The sequence below is a fragment of the Pezoporus wallicus genome, unplaced genomic scaffold, assembly GCF_028554395.1.
Source record: "Pezoporus wallicus isolate ANWC-B61680 ecotype Strahan unplaced genomic scaffold, APGP_CSIRO_Pwel_v1 contig_8110, whole genome shotgun sequence".
NCBI lineage: Eukaryota > Metazoa > Chordata > Aves > Psittaciformes > Psittacidae > Pezoporus > Pezoporus wallicus.
Window position 1 is genome coordinate 665884 of NW_026641787.1, and position 13829 is coordinate 679712.

General features: G+C 50.7%; 1 protein-coding gene across 2 annotated transcripts; it reads left to right on the forward strand.

Annotated features, from left to right (window-relative positions):
* The first annotated feature begins 303 nt into the window (after window positions 1–303).
* On the forward strand, window positions 304–13046 carry CBX6 (chromobox 6). 2 transcript variants are annotated; one of them, XM_057425328.1, is made up of 5 exons: window positions 304–443; window positions 638–681; window positions 878–943; window positions 1152–1218; window positions 9220–13046. In XM_057425328.1, the coding sequence occupies exons 1-5, from the start codon at window positions 375–377 to the stop codon at window positions 10135–10137; spliced, it is 1164 nt and encodes a 387-aa protein (XP_057281311.1). In that variant the 5' UTR covers window positions 304–374; the 3' UTR covers window positions 10138–13046. The 2 variants fall into 2 exon arrangements, with proteins under 2 accessions (XP_057281311.1, XP_057281310.1); XM_057425327.1 differs by having other exon boundaries at window positions 305–443; window positions 9166–13046.
* Window positions 13047–13829: the final 783 nt, after the last annotated feature.

Genomic DNA, 13829 nt, shown 5'->3' on the forward strand with positions numbered 1-13829 from the left:
GGCTGAGGCACCACAGCCGCCATGCCGAGGGTCTGCCCGGGAGGGCTGGGCTTCCCTCCCCGCGGCCCGCCGGGGCTGGGATAACGGGTACCCCCCTCACAGAGGGGAAATGGCGAAGCCCCCTCCCTCACATCGCCCGTCGCACGGCCCCTTTAACGGCCGGCGCCCGCGCGCGACCCCCTTCCCTTAGCAACCGCCCCGCGGAGCGGGAGGGGGGAGGGTCACGCGCGGCCGCGGCGGGAGGGGGCGCGCGGGCGTGCGCGAGCCGGCGGCGGCACGAGGGGGGCGGGGCGGCAGGCAGGGGGCGGGGCGGCGCGGGCGGGCAGGCGGGATTATTATGGGCTGTGGGCGCCGCCGCCGCTGAGAGGAGCAAGATGGAGCTGTCTGCAGTGGGGGAGCGCGTCTTCGCCGCCGAGTCCATCATCAAGCGGCGCATCCGAAAGGTGAGGGGCTCACCGGCCTCGGGGTATGAGGGGAGCGGCTGCGGGGCATCCCCTGCTCCTCGCTGTAGGGCCTCGGCCGCGCCGCTCGCCCGCCTGCCGAGCCCCCGCCTCACCCCACACACACACGCACACCCCCCCACTTCCCCCAACCGCACACCCCCTTCCCTCATCTTCTCTCTCTGTGTGCGTTGCAGGGGCGCATCGAGTACCTGGTGAAATGGAAAGGATGGGCCATCAAGTGAGTGCATCCCGAGGGGGGGGGCCTCCCGCCCGCGCCGCCCTGTGGGGGCCGACCCCGGGGCGGCGGGGCCGGCTCGGGGAGGGATGAAGCGGGATGGGATGGGATGGGGATGGTGGGGGGGCTCTGTGTGGAGGTTGGTGCACTAACCCCTTCGCTTGTGTGTGTCCCTGCCCTGTCGCCCGTGGCCCGGCAGGTACAGCACCTGGGAGCCCGAGGAGAACATCCTGGATTCCCGGCTCATCGCTGCCTTCGAACAGAAGTGAGTGCTCATTCCCCCACCCCAGCTGGGGGCTGCAGCAGCTTTGGTTTGGGTGGGAGTGGGAGAGGCTGTTCAGCCTCCTCTTTTTCTCTTTTTCCTTTTTTTTTTTTTACCCTTTTTTCTTTTTTTTTTTTTTCTTTTTTAACTTGTATACTGTTTCTCCTTTTGAGAAAAGTTTTAACTTCTTGACAAATTTGACTCCCTCAAGGGAACGAGAGCGTGAGCTGTACGGGCCTAAGAAGAGAGGACCTAAGCCTAAAACTTTTCTGCTGAAGGTAACTCTTATTTAAGTAACTTAGGCCTAGCTAAATGCTTCTCAAACCTCGCTAGTGTGTGCCCTTGGAAGGGCTGGACTTTCGAGTGACTTGTGCCCACTGCTTGGCTTGGGGGATGTGGGGGCTACGTGATGGGAAAGCGGGTGGAGGGGAGAGCGTGTGTGCGTGCGATGAGTGCCCCAGAAGGAGAGTCGGCACATGTGGATGTGTACAGTGAGGCTGCGATCTCTTTTTCCAATATCCTTTCTCTCTTTACGGCCTTCTGCTGCCGCAGTGGAGAGCTAGCCAGCCTTGTTCCCTCTTCCTTCAGCAGCCTCTTCCAGCCAGCTCATTCCCTGCAACTTAGCAGCATGCTGAGCAATTGGGCAGCTGTGGCGGGAATCCTGCTGCCACTTGTGCTCCTCTGGTTATGTTTCAGGATGTAGGTGCTCTGTGGGAGTTTCATGAACGGTTCATGTTTTGATCTGTAAACTACAGGCTTGTTTTGCCTTTTTTCTGGGGGGGTGGGTGTTGTGGGGGGAGGAGTGCAAAGGATAGTGGCTGAAGTTTCCAGTTCCCATCTGATAGACCCAGCATCTCTGTAAGAAGCTGTCGTAGCATCTCTGCTTGCTGACAGTGAGGAACGAGGAAGGTGGTCCTTAGTGCAGCTGCCCCCCGCCCCCCCCCCCAATTTTTTTACTTATTTTAATTAAGAAATGCGGTAGCTGCATGACTGCTGTGAGAGCTCTGTGAATTTATTAGCTTACAAACTCCTTGCTTTGCTCTCCTCTTCACCTTTCATCTCCAACTGTGTCAATATCAGATTTCAAATGAATGTAGAAACAACACACCTTTGTATGATTAAGACAGATGAGCGAGTTCATAGCTGTCTTGGTTTTGATCTGGTGTAAAGCCCTGGAACAGCTAGGGTGGACCCTGTGGTAAGGCATCACTATCACTAAGTCATCCTATGGCTTTGGGCAAGTCATTTAGCCGTTGTGTATGTTTCCCCATCTGAGAAACAGGTTAATACTTTCTTTGCCTGGCAGTGATAGGAGCTTTACTCAAGTCAGTGAAGCACTTTAACTGTATGAGCACCAGAAAGAGCAGAAAGGGGTAGGGTGTCACCTCTTATCTGCTTTAAGAGGACATAATGAAGCACACAGAAGAAATGCAGGAGCAGGCATATTCCCCTGGTGCCCCAGGGGACTCTGATTATCCTGAGAGTCCTTCTGATGGAACTGTCCTTCTCCCTCATCGCCTCTTTTTCTGGTAACAGTTTTCTGTATCTGCAGACTGAGAGCTACAAACGTGACTGATACATGCTACCTCTTATGCTTTATTCAGAGAAACTAGACTAGTTTGGTTTTCGCTTTCTGGCAGTCATGCATTAAATGAAACCCTTGTGTTTAGGTTTCCAACAATGCAGAGGAATGCTTAAAGGGGAACCACCAGCTTAAAATGGTTCTCTGCTTGAATTAAAAAATACTGGTATTTGTAACACTTGACATGGTTCAGAGTGATAGAGAAGTGTTTATGCTGTGCTTTTAACTTTACTGTGTGTAATCAGTTTCTTTTGTTTCTCAATATGATGCGGCAAAATCCAGTCCCAATTTTTCAGTCATTTAAAAACCCCAAACCAACCTCCAAACTCAAAAATAAAACCCACTCGTTCCTCCTCTTCTCCTCTTGCCCTTTAAAAAAAAAAAACTAAACTTGGAACACGAATGATTCAACAGCATCCTTTGAATCACACCCCTGACACGTTTCTGTGGCACATCTTCCTTCTACCAGCTTCTCAAACACAGCTGAAAACCTGTAGGTTTGCAGTGCTGGCTCCGTACTTTATAGAAGATGGATCGCGACAGCAAGTGAGATGAGCTCTCCTGAAGGCTGGTGCCACATTGTGGGAAAAGCTGGCAGGGCAGCTCTGGGAAATGGAGCTGGTGAACCCATTTGTGCTCTCTGACTTGCTGATTTTCTGTGACTTTGTGTCCTACCCTAAAAATAACACCCCAGGCCAGCCAGCAAGAAGTAATTCTATCTCAGGCTAACCAGCCCTATCTGAACTTGTCTGAGCTCTGTTCAGGCAGGCCATTGGCAACACAGGTAGGGCCAGAAACAGGGCAGAGACCACCAGGATAGTTTGCATCGTGTGCATCTCCCTGTCAGTTCTTCTGAGGTGCCAAAGATGCACGTTTGACCTCTGCTACCCTGCAGCACCAGTGCTGCTGAGAGAGGAGTGGGGTTTGATTCTGCCTTGCACTTGCTAATGATGCTTTTGGTTATTCTAACTGCAGATTCTCGTGCCAGTGAGCATTTCAGAAGCAGGGGAAGAAATCTGATTCTTGCATCCCAGAGGGAGTCTTTGGAGTTGGCAGTTAGAACAATATTCTTTTTGATCTGCTAACAGATTAGGCCTGGGTGCAATGATGTTTAAGCAGGAGTCTGACCTAGGACTGTTTTGGTAGACTAGTTCACCCTCGACTCAGTGGCTTGCTAGGATTTTTCAGGTGTATCAGTGCTTAAACTTGGGCTTCCGAGCCACTAGTAAGGCATTGAAATAAGTGCTCTGATACACCACTCTGTCCGCTGGCTTGTGAGGGTGATTTAGTTTGCAGTTGGGGCTAGGTTTATCCTAGGATTAGTTCTCAAAAGCTGTGGATAGGCACCCAGGGGAATTTTCAGAAAGCATTCCAGCAGGTTAGTGCCCATGCCTTTGGAGAAGCTTTGAAAGGCTGCATCTTTGGCCACCTGCTGCCTTTGTAAGCCAGGCTCCTGTTGCTGAGAGCTGTCTAACATTTGCCCTTTCCATCAGACTGCAAAGGGAGATTACAGCCCAGGCTTTGTAACATCGCTATCAAGATGGCCATTGTTGAAAGTGACCCCTCCAAAGTTTTGGGTAGGAAATGGGTCTTTATCCTCTTCATACTGGGGCAAACTTTCCCACAGCTGAGATCAAGCTTGGTAGGAGGTTGTAATTCTTGGGAGGTTGTTCGTATGTCATAAGCATTGTGCTGAGTGTATGGGAAGCTGAGTCCTTGGTCTGAAATGGGCAGCTCTGGCTTAAGGCTCTTACCTTACTACTTAGGTGTCCAGCTGAAGTTATCCTTGAGGACAGGCTCTTCAGCTGCAGGTCAGAGTGGAAGCTGGTGTGAGGTTAGGAAGAGTCACAGCACATGCTTTAGTGCTTTTCCTCTCTTTCCTCTGCTCAGTTTGCTCTTTTTATGTTGCTTTTCCCTCGGCACTCTGCTGTGTGGAATGCAGAAGTTGCCAACTAATCTAATAAAGTCTAGCAAGCGCTGTTAAGAGACAGACCGCTGCAAGCTCAATGGGTGGCTAGCAAAGACCCCTGCTTGGAATGGCTGTAAATACTAAGGTGAAAAGACTGGAGAAGGTTAATGGGCAGGGAGAAGTAAGGGCGAGTAAAGCAGAGCCCTAATGGGAGGGGGGGAGGAAGGGGCCAAGCAGCATGGTGTTCTGTCACTTTGCCCTTCCTTGAACTCTAAAATTGGAGTTGGGTTTCTTTTGATCTCCTCCCTGTTCGTAAATTATCCCCAAGTGGTTTGAAAACAGACCATTCCCCTTTGTAGTATTTTGTTCCCCATCCAGTAGGGAAACTTAGTTTATGGCAGTGTTGCTTGGGAGAACCATGCTATGAACTGGCTTGCTGTTGCCTTCTCACTTGGAAGACTGCAGAAGAAAGGGGGTGATAAAAAGGACGAATGGCAGCCAAAAAGGGGAAAGAAGAGCTTTTGCGAATGCTGTTTGGAGCCAGGACTGTGGGAATGTAGGTAGAGAATAAAGGACAAAGCAGAACCAGTAATTTATGAGAGAGTCGTGCTACCGTGGTGCAGCAGCACTACTGGAAATGGCTTGATTTTGAAATAATTAACTAGAAATCCATTGCCTTACAAGGATTTTTTTTTGTCTTGTTTATTTCTCCTTCCAAATTGCAGAGATTTTGATACAACTCAGGTAGCAGAGGCTTTTCTAAGCACGTGTCCATGTACGTGCTCGTGTGCCTCAGTGCGTTAAGGGAATGAATGAACAAATATGCTTGCTGTGCCTCAAGGGACACTTATTCAGAAATAGTATGGAACGGGGGAGATATACCAGTTCCCAGGGGCAATGAGGGAGAGCTGTACAGGCTAAATAAAGGTGATATGTATCCCAAAAGGGAAGAGGGGGAAGGGCAGCAGTCCTAGAAATTGGCATGCTCTTATAATGGAGCACTGCAGCAAGCCTCCAAAAGCTGCATCCTGATGTAGGCTGAGCTGTAAGCAGAGAGTGAATTACTTTGTATACATGCTGAGTACTTCTCCAGCAGTGAGCAAATCCTGCAGGTGAAAGCTGCAAACCACAGAGAGCTAGTTTCCATTTGGAAAACTTCTGAGTTAAATAGCAAACTGTAGTGAAACAGCTGAAAGGATTAAATGGGTTTGTTTTTCAAAGACCTTATGCACATATGTCTCATGAGTGTGACAAAATAATGGATCTGTAGCAGGGAAAAGTGCATTTCCAACAGATAAAACTGAATGCTGAGCCTCTTCCAAACCAGAGGTAGCAAGTTATTTAATGTGAAGTTGAAAGTGGGAGAAGGAGAGCCCAGAAAGTGTGCTGTCTTCGTCAGGGAAGAGACCTGAGCTTATATAGTTGATGCCTGAATAAACCTGATCCTGTGGTAGGAATACTGAGCTTCACAAGTGAGAAGGCTCTGGGGGCTGGTTTTAGATAAAGGAACTGATACTATTTTTCTTGAAACCTTACCTGGAAAAACAAGCTCAAGGTAAGCTGAATATTTGCATATTGTTCTTTGGAGCTTGCCCTAAAGCTGGTCACTGGGGGATAGCAGTGTTGCTCCAGGGGAGAACTGTTGAGTGCCAGCTTACCCTCTCTCAGTAATCTGGCTAAAGAGGTTGATGCTGCACATAGTCTACCTGGAGACTACTGAAACTGGAATTTAATAAATGCAGAGAGCTGAAATAGGAGTTAGAAATGGCTTCAGCTTGAGGAAGTAACTGGAAACACAGACACATAGCAAGTAAGGGAGACCTAGTGGTTCTGGCACACTGGAAAAGCCTTAGCAGGGCTCTGTGCTAGCTGCTGTGTAAGCACAACACCCAAGACGGGTCTCCCTGTCAAAACAGGACAGGAGCTGATAAATGCGCACAGGCTGGGGAAGGAAAAATCAGCAGGACTATAGAAGTGGCTGGGCAGTGACCATCCCAGCATTATCCCTTTTCATTCAACGTGGTTGATGGGAAGCTGTGCTGAGGAATTTTGAGGTGTATAAGGCAACTGTGGGTGTTTGTTACTGCTTCCCCCTGGCTTGGGGGAGGCTGCCTCCTTTCTCACATGGGTGATGGAAGGCAGTGCTGTGGGCAAGGCAGCAAATAGACTCAGAGCAAAGTGGCACAGAGAGGGCAGAACTCCTCACTCCAATGTGTGATTTTGGGAAAGGGAATTCATCAAGATGTGTGGTGTTGGTGGCAGGAAGGGCCCTGAAAGATGCCTGTGTCTACCTGCTGAGGCTGTGGATCAGGGATTTTTTTATTGCTGTATCTGTCCTTCAGTACCCTCTGCCTGACTCCTCTGTCTTGCATTTTGGACTGGGACGTAATGTCGCGCTTCCTCTCAGCTGAGCAGTGGTAAACTGGCAAGAAGCCCAAAGCACAAGAGCAGCAGTGCTAGGACTGTGATGGGCAAGGAGTGGAAAGGAGGAATGAAGTTGTTAATCCAGGCTGTGCTGGTATGTAATGTCAGAAAGCAAACTGTAGCTTAGCCTGGTGTCTGCCATCTGCTTCAGAGGGACCTGTGAAGAGAAGAGCAAGCAGAGCCCTAGATGTGTATCTCTCTGTTCCTGTCATCTCCTCATGGGATCTCTGGGGTCTCTAAATTGTGGAACATTGGGATGGGGTAGTTGATAATGTGGTGCAGGGAGTTTGTCTCGTGCTGCTGCTGTGCTCCAGCATGTAGGACATCTGGGACAAGAACTGTGTCTATTCATTTTCTGAGAAGTTTTGGGCATGGAATAATGTACAAGGCTGAGCAAAGAGAAACTAGCTGAAAACTGGGATGCTTCCTGCTACAGCAGGGCATGCTGGGGTTTGTCTGCCCTGGGGACGCTTCCCTCTAGCTAGGTGAAACAGCACCCTGTACAGCCTAGGGTTAATATGGAGAGCATCTGTGCCTGCCTTGGCATTGTGTTATTCATCCCTGTTTCTTTGTCAGTCAGCTAATAAAAAGTCTATAGCACCTGGTTCAAATGAGCCTTCAGTCTGCATTTTCACTTACAGCTGGGGAAGCAAGCCTCATCTTTGCAGTCCTTTTAAAGACAGGATACAAATAGTACTGAAGGGCATGATCGTCCAGCATTAGCCAGGGGGGAACAAAATTTCTTCACTTTTGTTTTCTGCTTGCTCAGGATCTTCTGTGGTTCCCATGGGGATTTCGGTGGAAGAAGAGGGGCACTGGGTGGCAGCAAAGCTGTGGGGGTGTCTAGGGCTTTGAGCTTATTGTGCAAGAGCTGGCCTGGGCCCCTCGCTTAGATGTGTTAGATCCCTGCCTTTACACACACATTTTTTTCCCCAGGCGTTTCTCTGGTTTGAGGCACAGGCTGCAGGGTGACAAAGGAGATGGTGTTGGAGTGCTTAAGCTCTTAGCTGGCAAGAAGCCATCCCGATCTTGGCGTTTGCTAGGGGGCAACAGGATGGAAAAGTTGGGGAAGAAAAGCAGCTGTTGTCTATAGCATTGCAGTTCTTGTCGTGCCCACGAGGTGGGGGAAGCTGCTCGCTGCATGGGCGATTGGAGGGGGCTTACAGTGGTCGCAGGCAGGAATTAAGGAAGGGGATGGTTTGGGCAAGGAGCGAGGTGCAGGTGGGAGGCTGAGCAACTGTGCTCTGACAAGGTGTGATGTAAGAACATGCTCTGGGTTTCCATGCCCACAGGGTCTTCAGGTCATACTGCCTCAGCTTACCAATGAAACTGTTGTTTCTGCTGCCAGAAAACGTTCCCATCTGGTGCGTGAATCAGGGCAGGTTTTGGCACTATCTCCAAGCACGAGAATTGCTTAAAAGTCTTGTTCCCCTGCCCTGGCTTTTGGGAAAGACAGGCACTGAGCAGTTGAACGGGTGCTGTTCCTGCTCTGTTTTATTAGTAGGTTTCAAGTGAGTGTGGTGGTCAAAAGGACAAGGCAGCCTCTTTGGAGATGCAGTTAAACTTGACTTGAATTCTAGCTGCTTTGTTTTAAATACTGTCTATACCTCGCTTCCACAGCAGAGTGAGGATAAACGCCTGCTTGTGGTCTCTAGTTGAAGTTAAGCTTTGGATCTCTGCTTTTCTTGTGTTTAGCTAAGATAGCTCTGTCAAACCACCCTCACCTGCCTCCATCTGTGCTCCTCAAGGCCCCTGTCTGCCATGCTTTGTAGAGTAAATGAGTCTGGTTGTGGAAGGGGAAGAGCAAACTGGATGCGTTCCTCTTCCTCTTCTACTTATTTTGTAGAGGACTTGGTACCGTCCCCTGTCTTGGGACTAGTATGTGATTTTTTGGATGCTAACCCAACACTAACAGTCCCAATGCTTAGGAGGACACTTAGTTATTTGGCTGACAGTGGAGGGTTGTGCATGTTGCCTGATGATGACTGAGGAGGACCTTGGAAACCATTAACTGTAACCCTGAAACACGGCTGGAGGGTGGCAGTTTCCTCTTGTGGAAAACACATGTCAACAGGGGCACAGCCTAGGGAGAAATTAGCTACTCAGAAAGGATACAGACAGTACTTCCTGCTTGTAGGGGGACTGTTCCATAGCCATCAATAGTCCAGAGGTGTGTATGTGGTTTTGTCATTAATGTGGGTATAAATGTGCCACGGCATTGCTGAGGTGAGAAATGCCTGATTTGAGACTTGGCTGCTCCTAGGCTGCCTCTCTGACCCTGTTTTGTTTTCTCTCTCCCCACCACCGCAGGCTCGGGCCCAAGCAGAGGCCCTCCACATTGGGGATGTACACTTTTCTGTCAAGCCTGGTTCTAGCACCTCCTCTCCCAAGCTCCACTCCAGTGCTGCGGTGCACCGGCTCAAGAAAGACATCCGGCGATGCCACCGCATGTCCCGGCGTCCTCTGCCCCGTCCGGACCCCCAGAACAGTGGGAGCATGGCGGGGGGGGCTGGCATACGTCCTCCTGTCTCACCCTTCTCGGAGACCGTCCGCATCATCAACCGCAAGGTGAAACCTCGCGAGCCCAAGCGCAGCCGCATCATCCTCAACCTCAAAGTCATTGACAAAGGTGGGAAACCAGCCAACGGTGCCGGGGGCCTGGCTCGGCCCAAGATCCCCTCCCGAAACCGCGTCATTGGCAAGAGCAAAAAGTTCAGCGAGAGCGTTCTTCGCACCCAGATCCGCCACATGAAGTTCGGCTCCTTTTCACTCTACAATAAACCGTCCACTGCACCTGCCCCCTCTCTGGAGGGCAAAGGGGAGGCTGAAAGTTCCCAGGCGGCCTCCTGTGGGCTCATTATGGGTTCCACTCCCTATGATGCCCCCAGCTCCAGCTCCTCCGGCTGCCCGTCACCAGCCCCCCACTCCTCCTCTGACCCAGATGATTCCCCTCCAAAGCTGCTTCCCGAGACCCTCAGCCCAGCCATTCCCGACTGGCGTGAGTCAGAGGTCCTTGACCTCTCGATCCCACCTGAGTCAGCTGCCACCAGCAAGCGTTCTCCCCCAGGAGGCTGTGGTGGGGGGCAGACGCCCTCTTTATCCCTCTCTTCTTCCGACCCAGAGCAGGAAACCGGCGACTGGCGTCCTGAGATGTCCCCTTGCTCTAACGTGGTGGTCACGGATGTCACCAGCAACCTCCTCACTGTCACCATCAAGGAGTTCTGCAACGCAGAGGATTTTGAGAAGGTGGCGGCGGGTGGTGGTGGAGGAGGCAGCAAGTGAGCAGCCAGGTCCCCCCACTCCAGTTGTGTGGGGGGAGCTCTACTGCGAGAAGTTGTGGTGCAAATGGCTGTCCTCAGTTCTCTCCTTCTCCCCTTGGCTGTCCCTCTGCCCTCACTGCCACCCTTCCTCCCCCTCTCCCCCTGCCCACTCCCTCTTGCCTGGAGGCTGGTGCGTGTCAGTGGTGAGGAGTTGGGGGCACCCACTGTTCCTGGGTGTCACTGCTGCTGGGAGGAAGCAGGGAGGGTCATGGTGGGGCTGGGGAGTGGTTGTTTGTCCTTGAATGTGGTGTTGTCCAATGGGCGGTGGAGCCTTTGGGGATGAGGGATGGGTGAGCATGTGTCTGTGTGCCTGTGGGTGTGGTGGGGAAGGTGCTCTACCTCCTCCTTCCCCTTCCATCACTGACAAAAACTGAAGAGGAGCTCCAGACCCTTGAGGGGAGGATATAAGAGGATTGGAGCCTTTGCCCATGCCCCCCAAGCCTTCTCCCATAATGTGCATGCAGTCTCTTCCATTCCTGTGTATCCCCTTGCCATGACACCGATCCTGCCATCTTTCCCCCTCTTGGTCTGCATCTGCCCTCTCCTCTGCTATCCTCATGGTAGTTCCTGACCCAGATGCCCCCAGAGTGAGGGGAAGAGGGGCAGGTGAAGCATCATTCCTGGAAGGTGCTTGAGACGAAGCTGGGATGGTGGGGGTGCCCAATGCAGCGTACACCCCATATCGGCTTCCCCTTTCCTTTGACTATTGGTGCTACCTTGGCAGTTGTATGGGCACTTTCAGATGCCCTGGTCCCTCTTTATCTTCCAACTTGCTCAGCTTTGCAGGGGAAAGGGAAGGAAAGGAGAGTCTGATTCTGGCCCAGATCTTCCTGCTGGTGTTCATTACTTGCACTTGCTTGAGGGAAAGAGCATGAAATGTCCTTCCCTAGCCTTTCTGTGGTGGGAGTGGGCCGGGCATCCAACCTTCAGTCTGGGGGAAGATACACCAACAGTATGATGCTGCCCCAGCTGGGAGAGACTGGTCTCCCTCCTTGCACATAAGCTTCCCCCCAGCTCCTTCAGAAGGAGGGAGGGATGGATGCTAAGGCAGATTGCTTGCTTTTCCTGCTTCCTTTCGTCTCCTGTGCTCTCCCTTCCCTGTGGTGGATGGCCTGGAAGAGGGTTCCCCTCTGTTTCCAAGTATCTGAAACAGCCCTTACAACTGTCAACCAAAGGTGCTAATAAGAAATAACTCACATTGTATGCATGTGCGCTTGATCTCTTCCCCCGGAGCTGTGAACTGATGTAGAAATTCCTTCTCTTTGCCCCAGCAAGTAGGAGTGAGTAAGATCATAGCTTACTCTCCCCCTGACCACCTTTGTTCACGTCCAGAATAAGCTCTCTCTTTGCCTCCCCTTTCTGACTTGTTCTGTTTCTGTGTGGGTCCTAAACTTCATGGCAAGATACCGTTTCCTTGCTCTCCCTTCTCCCCCTATTTGCACAGGACTCAGCCTGTAGGGGCAAGGGAAAGAGGTGCTGATCCGTCGGTGGGAGAGCCTCACCCTCTCAGCCCTGTCCCTGGTATTTGGGAAGGGGCAAAGGGGTGTCACTTCTACGTAACTTGCTGCAGAGGTGAAAAGGGTGGAAAAACTTCCCCATGCTAGGGCTCACCTACTTAAGGATCTGCCCTGGGTGGGTGAACACGAGTGGAATTGGCCCCTCTGGTGCTTCTATACAAGGATGCTTGTGGGCTGCTGGCTCTGAGGAGTGCTCTTGTGTGGAGTAGTGATTTTGTGGTTCCAGTGGTCTGAGGATAGAAGGGAGGCAGTCTGGGAGAGAAGTAATACATGTTTGCCCAAGAGGCAGTGATGGCGTGGTAGAGGGACAGACCAGCTTCTGACCTTAATATAGGGCTTCTGTGCCCAGAGCTTGTCTTTTCCCTGCCTCCAGTGCCTGGGTTGGTGTAATGCTGCTCTCCCCACAGGCTCCTCCTGCCTTGCGGCCAGTGGCATTCAAAGCCATGGGGCAGGGTGAATTTGTGCCACTTGCAGTTGGGTGTCTGCGCAGACAGTCCGAGGGGGATTCCAGGTGCTGTTAGCACCACCCTTTGCACACCTCTTTCTTTTTCTTTCCTTGGTTAAAGAGCTCAGTGGACTCTTGGGATGCAGTTGCATTCACAGTTGAAGCTAGGGGCAGGGAGAAAGACTTCCCCGATCCATTCATCAAGCCTAAGGCTTCCTATAACTTGTTGGACTTGTGTGTGTGTCTGTATTAATACCTGCCTGTATTTTTCGTGTCTTGATTTGGGGTTTTTTGCATCTTTCCTGTGCCTGGCACACCCGGGGATCCCTTATTTTAGCATAGCCTATCCATTTGACTGCAGCCTCAAAGATGAGCAGTTTGTAGGCAAGGGAAAAGCTAGGAAAATAAAGCTAGGGAACTAGCAAGGAGATTCTTCTCTTTTTCCCCCCTTCCCTTCTCAACTAGAACTCTTCTGTGGCTGTGAGATAAGAGGAGCTTTGTGGGGTGGATGCAAACTGGCCAGTCACTTTAGGTTGTTGAGTTGCTGTTTGGTGTGTATGTGATGTGCTTTGTTTTGTGGTATTGAGGTTCTAGAAAAAAAAGAAAAAGCATTTAAGTGGGAGATAAAAGGGAACTTTAATAGGAAACTCTTGATGTGTTTTGGCCAAGATGTGTTTGCTTGGCAGGATTCTTTTCCCCAGTGTCTCTTGTATGGTGTTCTTTGGGGGCAGGGGACAGGAATTGCTTAATCGAAGGGGTTTTGCCTTTCTTCAGAGTGATAAGCAAAGGGACTGTCTGTGAAGAGCAAAATAGTGGGTCATTGTAGGAATACCCCGTGAGGACCCTCTTCCTGTGGTAAGGAGATGAGGGGACTTGTAGCAGAGGAACCTGTGCAGTAGATCCTCTTTGTGAAGGAAGAAAGGAGTATGATCCGGCTTGCAGATACGGCTCAATTTTTTGTGTGACAAATATCTCCCTGGGTGAGTCACCAGGTGGGGACCAAACCCTGAACCTCTGGATCCAAAAGGAGGATCCCATGCTGGGTTTGAGTTAGAAGTTTGCTAACTTGAACACACAGCAGCCTCAAGTCCCCTCACGTGGATGAGCCACTTGAGGCTGACTAACCTACCTTCGTATTCACATGGGTTGCACTCCTTCTGAATTTTTGCCCTTGCTCCTTAACGGAGATGGGGAAGTTCTATCCATGCCTTTTCAAAAGGGCATTTCATTGAGGGAGGAGTTTATCTGAAAGTATCCCCTTCCCTTCCCCATAACCCCTAGGAAAAAAAACAACAGGGAAATATTCTCTGTGTCTGTGCCATGTTTGTTCTCTTGTTGTCGTGTTTTTAGAGGAGATTTTATGATGGAGTGGAAAAAGTGAAATGATTAGTTTTGCATAAAAAAAAAGAAAAGTTTAAAAAAAATTTCTACAGGAAGAGAGCGAGAGAGAGTTTAAAAATGATTAATAAATGCAGTGATTGCACAAACTGTAGTGGTAATAGAGATGGTCCTTAGAGAAAAGAGTATTTTGTAGTATCGAAGCATGTGTGTCTGGGATGGTGTTTGGCTTGCTTGAGCTGGAGGGAAAGACATTCTGGGACTAAGCAGCAATCTCTGAGCTGAAAAGGCAAGTTGCATGTTGGAGGAACCCTGTCTACAAACCCTTCCCGTCCTTGCCTCCCAAGTGTTGGA

What these genes read in the sequence shown, in the direction of transcription:
- CBX6 (XM_057425327.1), top strand. Translation starts at nt 375, where the DNA reads ATGGAGCTGTCTGCAGTGGGGGAGCGCGTCTTCGCCGCCGAGTCCATC. An exon ending in TGGAAAGGATGGGCCATCAA is followed by an intron (nt 682 to 877) that starts GTGAGTGCATCC and finishes GTGGCCCGGCAG; the next exon opens with GTACAGCACCTGGGAGCCCG. An exon ending in ATCGCTGCCTTCGAACAGAA is followed by an intron (nt 944 to 1,151) that starts GTGAGTGCTCAT and finishes GACTCCCTCAAG; the next exon opens with GGAACGAGAGCGTGAGCTGT.